This window comes from Photinus pyralis, unplaced genomic scaffold, assembly GCF_008802855.1.
Source record: "Photinus pyralis isolate 1611_PpyrPB1 unplaced genomic scaffold, Ppyr1.3 Ppyr1.4_LG1, whole genome shotgun sequence".
Taxonomy (NCBI): Eukaryota; Metazoa; Arthropoda; class Insecta; order Coleoptera; family Lampyridae; genus Photinus; species Photinus pyralis.
In genome coordinates, this window is record NW_022170249.1 from 51113470 (window position 1) to 51135886 (window position 22417).

Genomic DNA, 22417 nt, shown 5'->3' on the forward strand with positions numbered 1-22417 from the left:
AACGCGGGATGTCGAAAATGAGTACCGACAAAGAGAATGAGGTTGCCACCGACAAGACGTTACTGATGGTGGTGCGACGAATTTTCTCCGGAAGCTCGCGCAGCAAGAGTGGCTTCAGTTTTTCTTCACAAAATCACAAATTAAACGGTATAATTACAAAATGAAATTTAATGACAGAAAAAAAACATTCAGCGGTAATTTATACAAAATATTGGTATGTAGACGGTGACCGCGGTGATAATCAGCAGGAGACGGCGGAACGGCGGCAACAAACGGCTGAACGGGAGTGCTTCGGGCGCCACCAAGTTTTCAGAAACATTCTTCTGATCCGGATTTGGAATCACGGTGGCGGGTGCTCCAGGTAACTCCAACGGAGAACGGCGATCCCAGGAATCGGACGCGTTCAGAGGATGGTGGCGGTCACTTCGGAAAAACTAAAACAAAATTAAGGCAAACTCCCCAAAGTAACAAAACACAAACGGCAAAGTTAACAAATTTGAGTACTCGCATAATGTAGCTTGCGATGATGCAAAAGTAAAAGATCCACATTCATAGTGCGTTTTCTATTTATCTAAACGTCCATTTCTAGTAGGGAGAAATTGGAATTCCCATCTTGTACGCTGATACCTTCGATATGTTCAAAAAAATTAAAATTGTTTTTAATTAACTACTTCTTTCGTCGACGTCGGAAAAATATGAGACCGATGTCAGACTTCAAGAGCGCTTCTTTTGAGAGAAGGCCCAGCGCAATCGAACGGTTTTTCTGTAACTCATTTAAATGGCAATTCTTAATTATACTAATTATATACAAATTAGTCGGAATGAAACCCCAAATTTCCAGAATATTCCAATTAACACCAATTGTTAAATGGAATTCGCAGGACTAACTCGCTGATAACGGAGAAACTTGCATGACCTTTCAGTTGCAATGCGCGCTTTAAATTTACAATAGAAAACAAAACCTGCTAATATAGTTCAGGAAACGAAACTTAAAATAGTATAAAACCTAACAATTTTTAGCCCATTTTTTAAGAATTAAAAAAAAAAGTGCGTTTAGTCCGTCTATCCGTCCGTCCGCCGGGACCCACTTCTGCCGTTTCGAACTACTTGTAGGGGAATTGTCCTAGAGTCCTGGAATTTTTTGCAGTAGGTAGCCTATACCTTGAAAGTGTGCCAGACGGCCATCAAATTTCCATGTCTAAAAGCCCCCCCCCCCCCCCCCCCCCGAATTATTACCTGAGATGCTGTTTTTGAAAGTAAAACGTGCATAACTTTTACATACGACAACCAATTGGTCTCAGATTTTGCATACGCATGCCTTTAGTGGTGCATTGTATTCTAATTAAAGGTCTCAAGGAAAGGAACCGTTTTCTACCAACTACTGCCCTTCTTTTTGTCCTCTTATCAAAGTACGGGGATGGGGGAAAGCGGGAGGGGGGAGGGAGGAGTGAAACTAGTTTTATCCTAAATGGTACTCTGAACGAAGGGAATTAATTTCTACCAACCATAGCCCTCCTCCTCGACCTCTTATCGTGATCGGATATAATATTCCCTTATACCTCAAGAACGGATTGTCGGAAGAGAGTACTCACAAAGGGCGATTGAGACGTCTGCAAGAAATATATCCATTGGTGATGTCAAAACAAAAGCTATTTCGGTTAAAAAAATGCGCTTTATCTGCACAAGAGTTGTGCACAATTTATACTTGTTTGAAAATGCCTCGATCTTGATTATAATGTAGAATGATATAACTTTTAATAAAAAAAATTAATTTTATTATTTTTCCAGATTTCTATAAATAAATTTTAGATTATCGAAACGTTATTGGTACTTTCAAAGCAAGCAAAAAATATCATGAAGAATAAATTTTTTTCATAAATCAATATTTTAAAAAAAATTCCCTCTTGTATACCCCATCTCTTTACACACTGTATATTATGCCGATGGGAAAACTCAATTATTGTATATTTTACAATGAGCAATTATTAGTTGATCTATTCGCTAACCTTTAAACAACGATAAATTTGTTTATTTTAGAGGAAATTTAAGTGTGATACAATTTTGAATTGTTTATAAATTTGAAATTTTATTATCTGTATTGATAAACTGGGGGAGGTTGAGTAGGAAATTAAATTTTGTTTATGAACTTTTTAATTTTTGACATGACACTTGACGTAATGTTGGAGAGCGTTTTTTAATTTTATGTTGGTTTTGTTTTACCAAAATAAAACTTTTAGGAGAGAAGGAGATGTGGAAACAATCTAAGTGTAAGACTAGATCTATATTAATCTGCCTTGTTTGGTGTGGTACACAGTAAGTAATGACTAAATGAGGACCTTATTTTGCGTGGGATGGCGGTGGTGTGTTGTGCATTTTTAACAAAAGCTCAAACGTTATTGGAGAGATTGCTTCCAGTTATTGTTAATTCTTGATTGTACAATATTCAAGCGATAAATGCTATCCCACTGGCCAGATTCGCTTTGACACCCCTTGTGTATAACGAGCCATTGAAGTTTCGGTAACAACTAAACATTTCTTCATTATAAGTAACACTTTCGTAGTTAGTTTCAGCAAGTTTGCATGTTCAAAAGGGAAGGGTAGTTCGTGGGTGTACCGTATTTGCATAACCTTCTGGGAATTTTCTTGAAAAATCTTTGTCAAATCTCCGTTATATACGAAATATTCACAAAGGAGTACGAAAGTAAAAAGTTTAATAAACCACTCAGCGCTAATTAGCAGCCTAGCAAGAAGGTTTTCGCCCCAAAATACGAGCAGACGCCCTTCAATCTAAGCAATTGCATCAGTATGAAATTCTTTCTGGTCGTTGCCGCCACCATCGTCATGTCTCGTACGACGACTACCCCTAAAGCGGGCGCAGGCGTCCATGCGCGGCGTCCTATTTCCAAGGCGCAGCGTCAGTGCAGCATCGCGACATCGGGCATACTGTATCCTGACCGCCGCCGCCATTCAATTGCTTCTAATATTAAATTCATTTTTGCTCGGTGGACAATATACACTAACTTTATTAGCGCGTTTTGCCACATCCTGTGCATTAGGCCAATAGTTGGCATTACCGTCGGAGGTAAATGAAAATTTCGCTTTTCCAGTTTTCTTTTCGCGATTTTAACACATTTGTATAACGCAATGTCAAAATTTATCATTTGAAGGGAGTCATTTGAATTATAAATGAATCAAGAGGAGAAGCGCAACTGTTTCGGCATTTGCCTGGGGTGATAATGTGTATAAAGTGACAATAAACGTTTTTCAATACCCATTAGTGTAAAAGTGGAAAAATATCGAACGTAAATTAGGTAGACGTCCTGCAAATCGATGTAAAAAGAAGTGATTGTGGGAGATCCACAACAAAAATATAAAGACAGGCATCGTTCGTAGCTTATTTCAAATTGGTTAATTGACAGACGGAACGGAGGGAGGGATTCACTCTGCAATAGATATTTTGAAAAATACGCTCCAAGAGACCAAAGATAATTAAGAAAAACGTATAATTAAATCTTCAAAGCCGCGTTATTAAAATTGATGGAAAGGTAATGCTAGTAAATGGAAAACTAAATAATTAATCAGTGTGGAGATTTTAAATTAATACTCAAATTAAAGGTGTACTATTATCAGTGTAATGTATTTGAGGATCGAATTGGAAATGAAGGCTTATTTTCTCGGTGACATAATTTAATAAATAACGAATGAAAATGCGGCTTCTTATCTACTCTGCTTTTGCTCTTTTGGGGCTTTGTTCCGGTTTTCTTTTAGACGGATCTACCAATTCATATTCTCAATTTCGCAAATGGGGTGGCGGTACGAACGGAAGTCTCGAATTTGAATTTAAAACCGATCAGCCTAATGGACTTCTTTTATACACGGATGATGGAGGAACGTACGACTTTTTCGAAATTAAATTAGTCGAAGGCGCATTGAGGTTGCGATTTAATCTAGGCGGTGGTGCTCAAATTATAACCGTAGGAAGAGATCTTAACGACGGACATTGGCATAAAGTACACGTGCAAAGACATGACGAGCGAACTGTGCTAACTGTTGATGGCGTTTCTCAAATGAGAACGTCTCGAGGAAAGGAGTTCAAATTCGGACGATTTTCGACTAATTCTGATGTATTTGTTGGAGGGATGCCCACTTGGTATAACAATAAATTAACCCTTCTCGCACTCCCAAGTGTAATCTTTGAACCGCGTTTTGTCGGAGCCGTACGGAATCTTATTTATCCGGATACGGAAGGTGGATCGCCGAGAAGGCAGGAGACGAGACCAAAGGACCACAGGGTAAGGAAATTTAATATTTATCCTATGCAAATTTCCTTTTAATGTTTCCTATGAACGCGCAAACCTTTTATCTTTGCGAAAACTGCCGGTAGTTCGATTCTATCCTCTATTTAAGCATGCATTATTTGTAATACCTATGCAACCGCCAAGCAAATTGCTATTATTAGTACAAACATTTTTAAATGGAGTCAATGCAAACCATTCAAAATCTGGTAACGTAGGTATCGATTTTATATTAGCATAAGTTTTCAGTGAATATAAAAAGAATAGCGACCACAAATCTTAAAGCTATCTTATCAGGTAAACTAAACCAACCTTGGTCTTATTGGTTCCAACAATGAAAAAATAATTTTAAGGTACTTAGTTTAAATAATAATCATAATCCGTCTTTATTCTTTTGAATGGTTTCCCATTATAGAACATGTCAATGGTGATCTACGTTCTAGCTTAACTATAATTATACATTTTTTTTTTAATTTTTAATTAGATAGCTTAAACGGAAAGCTTAAGGTTGAATAACTTGTTAAATGATTATAAAGGCAATGCGTGAATGTATGTTTTTATTCTTTTTTTGTATATGCTCATATCTTCGTTTTTCTTCAAGCTATCCGGCATGTGATTAAATATTTGGGTGCATATGTATACAGGGTTTTTTCAAAATGAGCAGTGCGATGACATGGTGTGCTGAGTTTTTCAACGTACCTTATTGACATACCTTTATTGAAATACGAATTTTTCTTAGACGTATGTAAATTTGTGTAAGTGTGCAATATACACTTGTGTATGAATGCCGAAAAAACTGTCATAATTTTATGTCTAATAAATAACGGTTTGCAATGCTCAATACTACCAAAGAGTATACGTTATATACTCTTTGATACTACTAGCGAATGATAGGTATTCTTCTTAAAATTTGTTTCTATTGCTGTTTACAGATCATTTGTTATTTGCTAGCTAAATATTGATATATTCAGTAACTATTCTTTTATAATCTAAGAGCTAGTGGCACATTCACATATCCGAGCGTCTGGCAGAAATTTCGCGGATTGCGCGGCGGTGGTGGATGGTCGAAGAGGGTTAAAAATTTGAAAAGTCAAAGAGTTTTATTGTTAATGAACCTTTTTTTATGCATTAGTTTTTAGATTACTTTCGACTTTCGTTGATCCGAGGTTCAAACCCGCGACGGCGCGTTCAAAGTCGGCGTTCTAGTCGTGTGCGCCAATCGGACGGCAGTGATGGTCTTCGTTTATGATATAGGTAGTATAAATGCGACAATTCCATATTACGGGTAATTAATGGCGTCTTTCAAAATCTGTATACCGCAAAAATCGTCTTGTATAATTATTTATCATTTCAGTACATTCATATAAATAAAATAATACAAGGTTAATTAATAATAAAACTATGTTTGAATTTTCAAAATATTCGACCACCCACCACCGCAACGCCATCCGTGACATTGCTTCCAGATGTTCGGATAGTTATTAGTATATTATATCCAAATATTAACATTAATAAAAATGTTTAAAAATGTGCCACTAGGTCTCCTACTATTAACATCGCAAAAAAGAAGAAATTTACCTGCCGTATTAAATAAATGGATACTAAAAAACAAAAAAAAGATTTGATGGCAGATGCTCGTAAAATCTGAAAAAACATGTGAAGTTCCTCAAGGTTTGTACACGGCCCGTGTCTTTTGCTCTTAATATGAATATAAAAATTAATATAAATCGTAATCGCCATTCCATGCATATGCAAAGTGTTTCAAGTGATTGTATTTCTTTGTTATTATTGTTACTATGTCTTCTGGGTGTAGTTTTTAAAAAAACCAGAGGATAGAGATGGCATTACCAATACCAACACATTTTAAGATTGACTTAGGTTTTTCTTTTCACTGCTATTAGGTATACTCTTTGACATATGACGAAATGACTACCCGGTTTAGTGACGTTCAATGAAAAATTGTCAGATGCAACTGTATAGAAAAAGATAGTGTACGGCAACCTTGCAATGGCATTCCGTACGCTGTTTAATATAGTATTTCACAATCACATATGACATTGTTTAAGGGATAGGATTAGTAAAAATAATAGGTTTCCAAAACGGAGCGGCGGAAAATCTAGGAATGATATTATATTATCTCATATTTTGATAACATTCGTTTTTTTTTACTTTATTTTTAAGTGGGCGGGGTTTCAGCCAGTTCATGCTCTGTACTTTTACAAATATCCACGCCCAAACCCGTATTCGAACCAGGAACCCTTAGTACTCCAGTCGCGCTTCCATGTCACTGCGCCACACGTCCATGGTTAACGTATCCGTCAGTTTTTAATAAATTTAGTTTTGAAAAAATGATCCTAGTTCTACATTCATGTTAATGTTATTCCAAAATCAGAATTGTTCGTGTTCGAACGTAATTTTCGATTAAACGGTGTAGTTTTCAAAAAATTATACTTCGTTTCTCCCTTGGGTTCCCCGTATACATTTGTAATTAAGCTGTGTTAGTTTGTGTAAGTTTCATAAAACGCTGGTTTGTTTTGGTCACGTTTGTATTTGCAGCATACTTTTTTAGGAAAATGGTTCCATTGTTCCAAAATAGTTTGAAAGTATGTAGTTTCAAATGGTGAGAAACTATACTTATCTAACCATCATAAATGCAAAAATACACAGCATATTCTGAGGCGGAAACATCAACAAAAATAGGGGTACACAAAAATTAAAAATCAAAAATTTTGAAAAATCCTAAAAAAATACGATAGACATTCACGAAATTTCATTCAAACTGAGGCATATTTGGAAAATTTAGAAAAATACAAAGAATTCAGAAAAATTCAATGGACTCCACAAAAACGCAAATAATAGATGAAATTTGGTAGAATTTCGATCCCTTAATTATAATAATATTCGTACCGCTATTGTGAGCATCGTAAAGCTATAGGTACGTGGTTTAAATGTGCTCAGGCCACTTGATTTAGTCATTATCTCATGACCGTAGCTGCAACGAATTCCAGAGAGGTTGCGTGGCACGCACTACGCTCTATAGCCGCTTATTATGACCCTAGAGATAAACTTAGGCTGAGTGGACGTCATGGACGAGAAAACACAAAAGACAAATAAAGTAGCATCACGAGTAGCGCAAAATTAGTAATTTATTTGTTGAGTATAGCCACTTGATGCGTTGTGTGACTCGTCTGAAGGTCATCTAAAGCTTGAGAGTCTGGTTAGCTCGGGTGGCAAAGCCGCCATCTCCGAATTGTTGATGTCGCGGGTTCGAACCCAGGTGCGCGCGTTTTTGTCTTCTATAATACGTCGTGACAAAAAGAAGGAGATGAAGGAGTGTGAGAAAGAAAGCAGTAGTCGCCGAGTGCCACGTTTTGAAGTTCTTAGAGCTTTATTTACAGCCTTCTAGCTGTCGATAGGTAATAATTATATATAATTGGGATAATCTGGGAAAGGCCTTAAAAGCATTGTTATGGCTATAGAGTTCAAACTTTCTCTTGAATTCTGTAAAGATTTAGAACAATCGACAGAGTTTTCAATTGCGCTGGAAAGCCATACGCCACTGTCGCATTACTGTGAGTAGGTCTGTTAGTGTGTATAAATTATGGTGCTTTTTGAAGAAAAAGGTGCACCGTGAAACGCTTTTTAAGCGATGTTTCCCCAAAATCAAGAAACTGTATTTACCTTTTAAGTAAATGCTGTGGAATCTCGTTGGTACGACGATATAATGGACTGTATAAATAATTAGCCATTTATTAACATGCTACCCAAAGCAGCTACTAACAAAGTCTCGTACAATATATATCAGCCATGCTCGCGCTCAATCCGCGCATGCGCACCAAAAGCACAAATAATTTAACCACTCGTACCAGGCAGAATATTAGAATGTGCCTGAGGATAAAGTAGACAATCTAATGATATAATCCTCTTGTCTTTGGCGTCTGTCTACCTGAATAGTAAAAATGTGACCTTATTCTCTTACGAAATGCACAAGAATTGCAAAAAGAAATTTAAAAATTCACAAAAATTCAAACATTATCAATTTATTCAAAAAAAACAAGCAAAATTTTCGCACAGAATTTCAGAGAAAAATCGAGAGTTTTAATCTTGCGTATTAATCGCAGTAGAGCGAGTAGTTTCCTAGCAAAATTTGGAATAGATTCGTGTTTGGGGAAGCCGTTGTTATAAGTGAGAAGAATCAAAATGTTTCAATTTTTTGTTAAAATCAGCAACCCTCAGTTATATTAATAAAAACGGGGTGTGTCGTAACTTTTAAAATACAAGGAGACCACAGAAAGGACTACGTCACGAGAAATTTTACATCTCTTGGCAAGATTTCAATGTGCAGGATCTGTCACCTATCTTTCTTGATTCATTGTCACTTTAAGACGATTGTATCAAACCGTGTGTATAAAAATGTGTAATATTTGGTATTTAGATTCGATATTTGCTCCAAATTAGTTCAAAGATTTGACCAAATAATTTTTAGTTTGAGATCACAAATCAAATGTCCACCAAATTACTTGACACCCATATTAGTACAATATAGTACTTGAGTCGATGAAGATGGCGATGACCGGGTTTCCTGTTTGTTTCATATTAATTGCACACGAGCGATTCTAAGCGGATTTTTAAATCTAGAACAAAATAGTCTCTCTTTACCGAGTAATTGGAGCTGGTATACATTAGCACATTCGATTTTAGTTCGAATTGTGCAATTTTGTTAAAAAATTCGCAAGGTCTTAAATAGAACTTATTTCTTCACAGAGTTTATTTTGTGTATGTCACAAAATGGTGCTTTATTAATGAAGTCGGCCATCTCTAATCATTAGCTCATTTGATTCGGTTAAATCCACGAATTACGCGCGCCAGGGTAATCAAACTCTTGCGACCATTGAATTTTGCAATTCTACGTTGTCCAGAGACATGAGCCTTATTTACTCTCAATGCCCTACACGCCAACAACCCATTAACGGGCACGATACATACAGAAACCCAATGTCACATACTTATTTGAATACCCCGTATGCTCCCTAATACTCCCATACCTTATACTACGTACCCCTAACGAATATTCCAAAAAAATCAACCCCATGTCACGTTACAATTTCAGGAATCATAATCAAATCCCGGTCAAACATATGCATCTGTGATGATTGTTAGGATTCATCCAATACTCATAATCTGTATATTGGGACGTACTCGTCTCACATAATAGAAAAGCTTCCAAGTTAGTAATGTACAATTTAGCATCGCACATTGTCTATTCTTTAGTTAACGTAGATGGATTAGGTAACGTGTTTTGTTATATAGCGGAATTCAACTACAATGGAAGACGTATAAATGCGTGTTCGGGTAATTGCTACCGATACCTATTCCATTGTGTACGCGTACCATTGTTTAGTTTTTGTCGATTAAGCTGAGCACTGCTTAGTCGAACCGAATTCAGTAGGATGTTCCTGCTCCAGACATATATCGATCTAGAAAATACTTCATTAGTTCAATCGGCTTTGCGGGTTTGCTTTATAAAATGAAGGGAATTATTACATTCGTTGAATGAATAGAACATCCCAATTGGAAAAAATGGAGATCCTTTTACATTCCACTTTTAAATAATAGCTGAAGATGCCATCTCAGATTTTAAGGTTATCTTGAAACTTTGTCGGAAAGTCGAAATGAATGTATGCCTAACGAAAATAAAAGGTATCTTATCTACGAAAGATCGACAACAATATCTGCTCCTTATTAGGTATCAGAAGTTCCACTTGGGAGTTGCCCCTTAAGCATAATACTAAAATGTTATGTTATGTAATGTTCTATAACAATTTCATTTTGGTGCGGCAGTTTTCAACTTATAGTTTAACGTAAATTGCTTAAACGTTTGACATTTTCATCTCTGGAGTGCTCGTATAAGACGCACGTAGGTTACGGTTAGAATTGATCACCCTTCATTGGGCATTTAAAATATGAATAATTTAAACTTGCCAATCACCATTTATGGTACTGTTGTTTTGTTCCTTAAAATAAATTCGCCATTCTGATGGGCTGCTAATGCGTTCTGGTGGCTTTGGGTTATTTCAAAAGTAGTTTAAGTTACACTAGTAATCTAGTATAAATAAAAAGTAAGTACAACGTACACACAGTAAACAGATTTTTCGTTACATTTAGTTAATTGATGAAATGTTATTGTACGGTTTTAATATAATCAGTCATACCATTGTATACGTAATACTTAGATCATTCTTAATTAAATAGGATGTCAGTCAACGTCACTTCACTTTTAAAATCACGGCAGCGTTACATCTGCAACAAATCCTTCGTTATCCAAATTAGAACATATTGATCCACTCCGTTCTTAAATAACATTGACGCACACGAAATATATTAAATTGAATTTGATTAATTCGAACAATGGAATAAATATCACAATTTTAGCGTCATCGGGAATCCTTGGCTGAAATAAAGATGGATGTGACGACTAGTTCCAATAAAGAAGTAATAGTGGAGGCAGGGGTTAGAGAAGTTAATAAATATTCTCTTTTAGGCGTAAGCTTCTCGAACAATATTTTTTCAGAGAACGAGTTTGAATTTCACAGTTCATTAATCGTTACTTTGCAATAACGATATGTTGACCAAATGAATCTTTTCCTAATTACCAACATTGGAACTGCAACTGCTGGGTCTCAATTATTTTTGCAAGCCATACACGGTGTAGCAAATAAGTACGCCTAAAAAGTGTGCGATAGAGGGGACCAAAACAAATATTATTTTTTTCATATAAATCGAGGGTCAGAAATCCTTCGTGTTTGTGCTACGCCCCCCCCCCGCCGGTGTCTTCTTCAAATTCATTTTTTTAAAGGCATTGCATCAAAAGGTCTTTTCAATTTTGTAAAGTCTAGCCACAAGATGGCGCACCTCTAAACGGAACTACGACAAGATTTTAATCTCTACAAAATGTTGTGGATGATGTGTATCATTTGAAGTAAAATTTCGACAGATTTATACTTGCATCGAGTGTAGAAAAATCCGCGAATTTCAAATTATACCCACGTGCAGTAGACATCCTACCAGAATTACTTCATCCTTTTAGTTAATGAACTCCTAGACGCTCGATATACTAAAAAATTATCGTATTAGAGATAAACTAGATTTGCGCATATACGACCATGTGGGGCTAGCAGAGCGCATATTCGCATACGCATCTTTTTTAATAAATTACCAATATTATCGGTGATTTTCGGAGATGCATTTTTTGATATATGTTAATCAGCAGAATTTCTACATTAACGCAGATATTTTTTCGACAGAAATTTAATTTGAAAGATTCTATGGGGAAACGGAATAGATTCACTGGCGGGCCTAAAAGGGGCGGAGGACGGTACATATTTCAGGGCGATTTTTATACATACAGTGCGTTTATCTCACATTGGAACATTGCATGCAATGGTACGTGTTTCCCTATGTTGAGCCAGCCTTTAATGATTTTTTGGTTATGTACATTAAAGTTAACGAAGAAATTGTTAAATATTAAATAACATGAAAATAATCACAACAAATGTTCAAAATGTCCTTCTTGACATTCGAGGCAGCCCTAACCGATTACCAAAATCTTGAATGCTGTTTCGTCAAAACGTAGGGTTCATTTGATTACATGCACTGATCTAATTTTAACTAGAGGTCAGTGCACAGAACACCACATCATTCCTTCAAAGAGGAACAATTTGAGGATGAGTGTAAGAAAATCGTTGAGTATGAGGATGCTGCAACCAAGGCTATTGCACAGCTGCAACGTCGAATAAAGTCAGACCTGCATTTGCGTGAAGAATTGCACCAGGAGTTGAACGGGAGTGATTCAACTTAGGATTCAACCCAGCCTAAGCGATCCAGTAATGTGGGTAATAATAAAAAAAGCAACTACCAGAGAACGGTAAGACTACCGAGAATAGAAATTACAGTTTAACGTCACGAGTCACCAAAATAACTCGTTGGACAATACCGCTAAATTTGCATATTTAAAGTCTTATTTAATGGGTAAAGCGTTGATTACTACATCGGGTTTAGCGTCGGGTAAAAATAGATACTACAATGCTTTAGAATTATAGAAAATCGAATGTGCATGTACCGAAAAGATTATTTTTGCACCCCTTACGCAATTTTAAAGAATTGGCATGCTAGATTTAATAAGTTTTCTAAATATTGAATAAAGAATTTCTACTTTTTTTGTACTTATACCAACCACATGCATATTTGATGTTGTCGTACAGCAAATTGATTGCCCTTTTCAAAGATCTTAAAAAACATAGGCATTGCATTTGAAAAACAAAAAATGCGTCGATTACATATAAAATTATATTTATCTCGCCAAATAAAAGAGATATTGTGGCGACAATTGAGATTTACTTCATATGGTCGGTATACATTAATGTTAACATTTTCATAGATATAGAATACCCTATACTGAAATGTTACACTTGTCATATGAACTATAAATCTTCCCTTTCCCAATTCAATAAGGATTCAACAAATAACAATCAATAATTTTATTATCCATACTATAATATACCGCAGGGACCCGAACTCAAATGAAATATCGGTTCCCGTTCTGTTTATATTTAAGCGAAAATATTTATAATGGTTCCGGTCCGGTTTCGGTTCTAAAAAAGTAACGGTTCGGTTCTGCGAATTTTTTTCGGTCCATAACGGTTCTTTTCGGTTCTAGTCTTTTAGTGTGGCATTAAAAAAGTTCGATAGAACAACCTAACTTGTTAATGAATTAAGGTGTGAAAAAGAAGTAAAAAGTCATGAATACCCAAACGTGACGTATACTCAGTGTAACTAACTTTTATTTTTATTTTCTAAAACCTCGCCCCTCCCTCGGCCCCTCCTTTTATTATTTACATTTACAGTAGTGGCTATATTACAGCCACCGCCATCCGTATACTGTCTTCAATTTCGCCACCGTATTAAAAATTTATAATCCACCGACGGTAATCATAGAGTAATATTTTATCAATTTTCAGAACCTACGTCTTGCCGATGCGTCCTTTATTATTCCAATAATAACCTGTTAAGAACTGTAAAAAAATCGAAAAGAGCCGAAAAAAATATTGGGTGTGCCGGTTCTCTATAAGTTTCCATTTCTGAGGGAATAACAGTTTCGGTTCGGTGTTCGGTTTTTTTTTTAATTTGTATGGTAAATTGATTATCTCCTTCTAATTCTGAGCATACTGTCTCTAGAACTTGCTATTATGTATTACCAAAAAGAATTTAAGATAAGGTCGTTGCGAATAGGTCCATTTAAAGTATTATTGATAAAACATATAAAACATAAAAAGCGAACGAGAAGATGGATATAGGTACCCTAAACGACAATATGTATTCAACAAACTTGCGGGATAGCCATTGTGGCAATTGGTTGTTTTCGTAATTCTGTTACGTAATCCAGAATTTATCGTTGTACACATATACGACATTAATTCCACAACAGATATGCCCCCAATTTCAAAGTTACACGAATTTAGCGTTGCACGCCCGTTTATTTTTTATCGGTGACGAATAAAGCGATGAACATAAAGATGCAATGGAGATATGCGGAAACGTCGACTTTACGACATTAATCAATTAAGTAAGGCCATACATTGTTTTAATTCAATAGCAGGACCTAATGCGAAAACCGCTTTTCCAATTAAGTACCTATCTGTTTATACGTATACTATAAGAATTAAGATTGAATTTTTTTAAATTACAATCACCACTTTTTTTTAGGAATCAATGCTTAGATTTGTAATTTGAAATTAACCTCGTGCTTTATCTTTTAGTATTTCAACTGTTAAATTCCCCTCGACTGGGTAGACTGCGTTAACGTTTGGAAACAAATGACAGTAATTGGGGAGTGATTGGAGTGATGCTGGTTTACCCTTCTATTCCACAAAATTTAAAGCGTATTATTATTGTAGCATTAGCTGGAAATCGCGCATAAGTATGACTTTCCCAGTAATGCGATAGTCAGAACAATTCGAATCCGGACATTCCCTATTCATGAGATTCATGCACGTCCTGTCAAAGGACGTTATTGAATAGAGATTATTGCTTTGAATTATTTACGTGATGCATTTATTATTCGTCGGTTTCATTGCACAAACGAGGAACTGGGTTTAGAGTAAACCCTGTTCCTTTTACTGTTTATGTGACATTCGTACAAGTCAATGTCGATCAATGGTAAATATGTGGAATACCTATAATACATATTATAGGTGGAATAGATTTTTTCTACGAAAGTGTAGAAACACGATTGTTTTTGTAGGTAAATTGATTGTGAAAACAGGTCTTTGAAACACTAGTGCGGCAAAAATATTTTCTGCGCGCATTTTCTACACGCTAATAAACATATGCGAAGTAACTCTTTGTAATTGTATTGCTTTATTCACAGTTTCGTTATATAAGACAGGCAATGGTAGAATTTTCTTTGCCTTCTGCTACAGAAAACGTTCTTGGGACATGATTCTTGGAGTCAGGAATCGTTAGGTATCAATAAAATTGTATCTTGTTCTGTGAAATACGTTACAGTCATTTTACAACGTTCGCTCCGACGGCAAGCTCCAGCCACTCCAAGGACGAGAGCAACCTGTAATTAAATTATGCTTATTTATGATTTAAAAATACAATAAGAAATTCACAAACCTTCATCATTACAAATGTTTCATCAGGCGCTTCTCTCAAAAACTTAGCGATTTGTTCTCTTATGAAAACGCTCCTTTCCGAAACGCTGCTTAGACTTTTGGGGTAGCAATTCATGCGAAACCGCATTAGCCATTTCCGCAACGTCCGGCGGGGTGCACATACCTTCTTCATCTTCAGTTTCGTCAAAATCTATCTTAACACTTTTTCACTACGCCACAAATTGTTTGACTTAAATTTACGATTTTTCAAACAATTATGTTTTGTCATGGCAACCGGCTTACTGGATCATTTACAATTGAAACATCCAACTACGATCAGACATACGATTTTTTGTCGTTATTTGGCTAGTTGAAATTTCTAATTTCTAGAGAAGAATTTTTCACTTTCGTAGAAAAAATAGTATGAAACACGCATGCCGAAACGGTCATTGAAAAACTCGTATAATAGGAACACTCGCTGGCGCTCGTGTTCCTACATTTATACTCGTTTTTCAATAATACCGTTTCTGCACTTGTATTTCAATGTACTATTACATACATGTATTAATCACGCAATACTCTAACTTTCTCACTTAACGAAATTGAATATTGTTTCTCTATGCGTAGACAATATCAGCGAAATTGAAGTGCGCAAATTTCAATTCTTTGCATCAAACTGGAATCAGTTATAGCTAGCTTATTTATTAATTACTTTTAACAGGTGAATATTGTGAGACACTTATTTATTTTTTATTTCATATCACAATGCCAATTCTCAGCATTTTTCCATCTCCCTTTATCTAGTTCCCTAATTTTCTCTTTTCGCGGGTATATAATATGCAATACATGAGGGAGGTCTCACCACGGACGTTTGTCTATGGGACCCCTACTATTTCCCAATATGATTTATTTACAAGTTTAATTTTCTTTTTTTATTGTACTACATGTTATTATATTGAGAAATAAACATATATTATTATAATTCTAGTTCATTCATCGTGAATATGTATAAGGTAAAACCGGGTGAGATGCCGCGGCGGGTGAGATGCCGCCACCCCCCCCCCCCTCTAGACAAAACTAAAAGCGCCATCAACGAAATACACCTACAGTACTTAGTCACCGTTGACATTGTATGTTGTGCAAGGGAGTACATTTAGTTACTGTGTTCAGTGTATTGGAAAATATCATTTTACTTTATTGTAAGTATCTAATCATTTTCTTGACTTACGCATAACGATCTACAACTACATAAATGTAAAAAATAGATGGCTGCAAGGTAATTATGTATCTAGTTCAGCCTACATTGACGAAAACATCTTCATGAACTGGTTTCGAGATCACTTCTTACCACGAAAACCAGCGGGAAAGTGTTTATTACTTCTAGACGGTCATGGCTCGCACACGAACTCACCCGATATTTTGGAATGTGCTTCCAGTAATGATGTTGTACTATTATGCCTACCAAGCCACACCACGCAATATTTACAACCACTTGACCGATCATTTTTTAAGCCTTTAAAGGCCCACTACAGGCACGCAGCAGGCGAGTGGGGAAACGCTAATCCTGGAAAGAAACTGGAGAGGCGTCATTTCGGGGAACTGCTTGGACAAGCTTGGTCAAAATCTGCAACTGTGCAGGTGTTTCCGGATTCAGGGCGTGTGGAGTCTACCCTTTTAAACCTTCCGCTATTCCCGACGACGCATTTCTTGCAACGACAGACTATGATTCCCCACCATCTGACCAGGAATCAAATTATGATGATGAAGGTCCACTCCCGTCAACCAGTTCTGACCCTTCGACTGCACCATCGACCTCTAAAGAAATCACTACAATCATCGTGACACCTATAAAAGATAGCCCCATAGAAGATAGGTTGCCGTGTCGGGGGAAGCCAACTCCAACAAAACTCCTTCTCGAGGTTTCCCCAATTCCCACGCCCGTTTCAAAAAAACCATCTTCAAGAAAGCAGTCAGCTCAGGTGTTAACCTCGCCAGAAGTAATGGCTGACAAAACTAAGAAACGACTGGCTCTTGTTGAGAGAAAGAAAAAAACTGAAGAAAAGAAACTCACTAAAGGGGAAACAGCTGAAGAGAATAAAAAAAGGAAGAATGCAAATATAACAGGTCATGGAAAGAATAAAAGATGTGCTCGAAAAGACGATAGTTCTTCATCTGAGTCTGAGGATGAGCCTGTTCTAAGTTCAAGTGAAGACGAGTCGGTACACGACAGTAATATGTGCGTGGAGTGCTACGAAAATTACAACACAACAACATCCAACGTCGATTGGATTGAGTGCATCAACTGTTCTAGATGGATGCATGAAACCTGCACATTGTATGAAACAAGATGTAACATGTGTGGCCGTGCAGAATTGAAAAAACAAACTATTAAAAATGCCAAATAAATTGTAAGTGCCTTTTATTGCAGTAAAAATCTACACGTTGACCGTTTTGTATGTTAATATCCATAAGCCATCTCTCCCTGCCCTAGTGCGGCATCTTACCCACCCAGGTGGGTGAGATGGCCAAATGCAGTTTCTTTAGTTTTCCGATTATATATAAAAAACTCTTTCAGACAACATTATCAATGTGAGATATATGGTGAAGTAACGACCAACGAGTAAGCTGGAGGTTAGATCTTTTTTTTTTAAGTTCAACTTGTGTCCATTTTTCGGGCTGAGAAGAAACGTACGGCATCTCACCCGGTTTTACCTTATGTGGTTGGTCATCACCATCAGTTGCGGAAATGTGCATAGAGGAAAATACAGAGAACAAAATGAAAATTGTCACAGTACTGCATTTCAAAATAGGTACCTATTGCTGTTAATTTGTGTAGTTTAGAAGATGGTTAATTTTTGTTTATAGCTGCATTGTAATCATTTTGTTTATTTAATTGTAAAGAAATGACTTGTTATAAGACAAGGAACATTTCGAGATTAATATTTTAAAAGTTTATCTCATCTTTTTCTTCGGTTGTAGATAAGTTTTGGTGATTTATTGTGTACTCCGCGGAATCTTTCGTAACTACTTGAATTTCATCATAAATGTAAGCTGACGCTCTCTCCGATGACGTGTAGTTGAATGGCGACGCGACGTTTATTAGATTCGATGATAGCAGTGACTACTTGTATGTTGTCGGTACTTTTTGATTCAGGCTTGTGCATTTAGAAGCTATGCTATATGGCCAATCTTCTTACATTTAAAACATTTAACTTTGTCATCAGACAAAAAGATTCGATATTCTTCATCCTAAAATTCAACGACAATAGATTGTGGGCAATCCACCTCCTTATCAGGCTCGCATGCCACAAACACTTGTCGCCAAAAGCTATAAACATGTAAGTAACCTTCACCTCCCTGTTCCTGGGGATGATACTTGTGCTGTTATGTGTAAATTTGTTTATTTTCATCCAGATCACTGTGCAAAGTGACTTGCTTCTATCCAAAAATGCAGTTTTTTTATATTTGCTATAGTATAAAATGTATAGAAAGCGTGATCACAGTTTAGAGAGATCTTGCGATTTGGTTGAAACTTTAAGAATGAAGGATGTCGTATTTTGAAAGGTGGTAACTAAGAATGAATGTAAAATAAATTGGATCGAACTTGAAGTAGAAAATTTTGATAGGTTTTAGTTTCCCACGGGAGAAAGGTATTTACATATTTTTTTCCTGAATTTGTTCATTTTCACATGGGATTAGCTTTGTTTCCGTCTCATTTAATTGCATGTGTTAAATTCCGATCTCTTCATTTTCGGCGAAAGTATAGCCCAAAAATACACAGTTATCGTTTAGTTGTAAATTGTAATTTGCAATTTAAATTTGTACATGCGAGATTTGCTTAAAAGTAAAACATAATGTTATTTTGCGGGATATATTATATGATTTTTGCGTAACAGCAGATCCCTGAAGCCCGGGGCACTAAAAGCTGGCTATTTTGTGTAACTACGCGAAATTTAATTTGTTTTTTTCGTTTATTCTTGCTTGATACATTTAACGGGGGGTTATTGTGACATAATTGTAAATTTAAGAGCCAGCTAATTAAGGAATGAAAGGAATTGCGTACAGAGGTAACAGCTTGTAATGTAATTTTGTTTTTAACTCGATTGAATCGGCAGTAAGAGCGTAGCTCATTAAAAAATTAAAAGTGTATTACTCCCTCAACGTCCATTTTAATTACTCCAGTTCGCATAATATATCGAGCAGAGCTTCACGTATATCACACGGCCGTTGTTCGAGACACTTCCACCCCCACAAACTGTCAATTTTATACTTAACCTAATTAAATATTTCTTGCTACCTGAAGCAAGGTTAACATGAAGCAGGAATTTTCAATGCTTTGGTGTCGTGAAAGGAAAATCATTACTGTTCAGAGATGTGAACGAAGGTTATGTGTTCAAACATCCAACAGTTTCAATCATAGTTTAGGTGGTGTCAATATTATTGATGTGTTCGAAAGCGTCCTAGACTCAAGCGCGCCAAAAATTCTATACACACTGCTATCTGAATGGGATTTAAATTTGACGAATAATACATAAATGTAATTACCCATATAATTCCCCGTGTGGTTACCAGATTTCGGCAATTATTGTGACCTGTTCCTATTTGAAAATAGTTTACACACAGGGTTGTGCATTGGGTTATTAAATGAAAAGGGCTTAAGATTCTTCATAATCGTCATAACTTCCTTACATAGAATTGAGCGCCACGCAGCTTTTTAAAAGTTTTACTTGTTCTGTATAAAACTGGGAAGTAATAATGAAATCCAATTAGAAAATACTGATATATCTAACTACAATCAAACTAAATTTAATAAATGATTAAGGGGGGGGGGGGGTACCACACGTTTTACCCTTCATGGTATTCTAATGAAAGGTCTCACCGAAATGAATTGGTATGTACAGAGTATAACTTTCCTGCACGATTTCCTTCCGAGATCAGCAGGTGGCCGGGGGGGGGGAGGAGGGAGGAAGTAGAAATTAATTTTATCTTTTATAGAATTCGACCAATTAAAGGTCTCAATAAAATGAACTTTTCTACAAACTACCGCCCTTCTCCCTTCCCCTTATCAAAATCGGAAGTTGTAGAAACTGGACGAAACGTGTATTCACTTCGAAAATCAAACGAATACTGAGTCACTGATAGTGTTACCATCTTTTCGCGTGCAATATTACCTTTGTCTCTACCAGAGCTGGGCATGAACTAATTCAAAATGGAATTAATTCGTGATTTAATTCTATTTTGGGAATTAAATCCAATGGAATTAAGCCTTTTTTTTGGTACTGCTATAAAAGGGCTTGTAATTAAATCCTTTTGCAGAAGGAGTTGTAAATGTGAATTGTAAAAAATGCTCAAATCACACGAAAGGCTTAAGCCATATGAAGGCTTAATTCTTTTCAGAGATGCTAAATCAGACAACACTACCACAGCAAATTGCAGTTCATAATGAGGCCGAGTACTTCAATTTCAGAGTTAAGTAGTGTCATTTAATGCAAAACTGACCATTTTTGTATTAAATTTTACCCGAAATCTTATTTTAATATAAAATTTCATTTTCATATGGGTATCATTATGTGTATGTATAAAAACAATATTCATAAAGTATTACTCAAAACTTTATTTTAACAACTATTTTTTATATTATAATTGATATACGAAGAATTTTTGTGGAAAAAATCACGCAAATCTGATTTTTTTAAATAAATAATTGTTTAAACAATATAAATAATTATTTCTCCCCTTTAGAAGGTTTCTGATTTTAAACAATATAAAAAAAGGCGTTCTCGAGTTCGACGAGGAACAAGCGGACGGAAATCCATCACATATAAGGGGAATTTCTTTCGAAAAATTCCCCTAAAAAGTGCTTATTTTGGGTGCAATATGAAGATCATATTTTACAAAAATTGCTTCAACTTTGAATCCCAACGTGTCAATAAGTGCAGGAGAAATTCATTTCACGGGCATCACTACTCCAAGCCGCTTACCTACGTCATAAAATGCCGACCTTTTTAAAACACTCCTGCCACTTCTGAATGTGTTCATTAACCAAGACCTTTGCGCTTTACATGTATTTAGTAATTTATAGAGCTATCCTCTTCGTCCAAGACAAAGGTCCTTCTCTGCTGCTCTATTAAAGAACGACCTAAACTATGGACATTTTGCGTGCAAATAGAAACCGTACTTGTATTTACAATTTTCCGTCTCAACGAAGTAATTGACGGTTTAATTGGAATTTGGCGTTTAGGGCTTTGATAAGTTCATGACGGACACGAATATTGAAATATATTTACACGCCGCGAATGGGACTAATTATGCTCAATACAAACAATTAATTTTGTTCCAAATTAATTGCTTGGCCTTTACCTATATATCTCGGTTGGGTTTTGTAATGTTTGCACTGTAAATTGGGTTTTCCAGGATGGTAATTATTCATATTTTCATGACTAACAGAACAAGGCATAAGATATTTTTTATAAATTTCGTATTATTAGAAATTGCCATGCAATTAATTACACTCATCTTTGACTCCTTTATTGCATTAATCTTCTTGAATATTAATAGGAAAATGCAGAATCAAGATGTACAACGATGTAAAGAACCGAGACAGCCAATTACTAGATTACACAGACAAACTTAATTCTTTTACAAATTAGCTACCCGTTCGTAATTAAATACACCTGGCAAAGTTGTATTATGATCCCATTTCTAGTTAAGTTGTGGGATTTAAACTACTACACCCTCACTTTGATCTGTTTATGTAGTTAATCCTTTTTAGACAAAGGCGCTGGTAAATATCTTAAAGCGATGACTTAATTAAATGCACCACCTCTCTCTTTGGCGAGAAGGAATGAATATCACAATTTGGATTTGCGAATCTAACACCACTATTCGAACAAAGTAGTCAATTTGCATCCCCATTTAAAACGTTAGTGATATTTAATTCGTTTGGAATTAATTTGTTTTGTATAGCCCCATCGCGATATTGGAAGGGTAGATGAATGAATTTAAAGCTAGAAAACCGTATAAAACAAGAATAAACCTAAATGTCAACATCAAATGCATGCTACTTATACTCCTTCAGGTTATTCTGCAGGTTTGACGTGTTAGTTGTTTATCACGTATCATCCCCTATTTGTTTATGTTATAACACACACCACACAGGAGGTAAACTTATACTGTAATATTACAGTGTGTCCTTTGATACTACGTAGGCGTCTAAAGATGCTATACGCCTTTAGACGAATTTACAATAGGTACTATAGAGATATGTGAATTTATAAATATACCATCAGGTTATGGGGGCAGCGTGCTTCGTTGCGGGATAAGTAATTTTTTCGTGATTTGTGAAGTTCGTGTTCTTCGTAAGAACCGCGTTCAGGTTCCTCTTTTTTGAAAATGGAAAAGGTAAGTTCGACGGTACTGATTTCAATGTATGGAAATTCCAAATGCAATCGTATTTGGATGTGTACA

At 35.9% G+C, this 22417-nt stretch overlaps 1 protein-coding gene across 1 annotated transcript in view; it reads left to right on the forward strand.

Moving 5' to 3' along the window:
• Positions 1–2753: 2753 nt before the first annotated feature.
• LOC116162347 (neurexin-3-like) overlaps positions 2754–22417 on the forward strand; it is a 37658-nt gene continuing 17994 nt past the window's right edge. Inside the window, exon 1 of the mRNA XM_031475967.1 lies at positions 2754–4292. Within this exon, the coding sequence (XP_031331827.1) occupies positions 3702–4292 (591 nt within the window). The 5' untranslated portion in view covers positions 2754–3701. The remainder of the gene's footprint in view (positions 4293–22417) is intronic.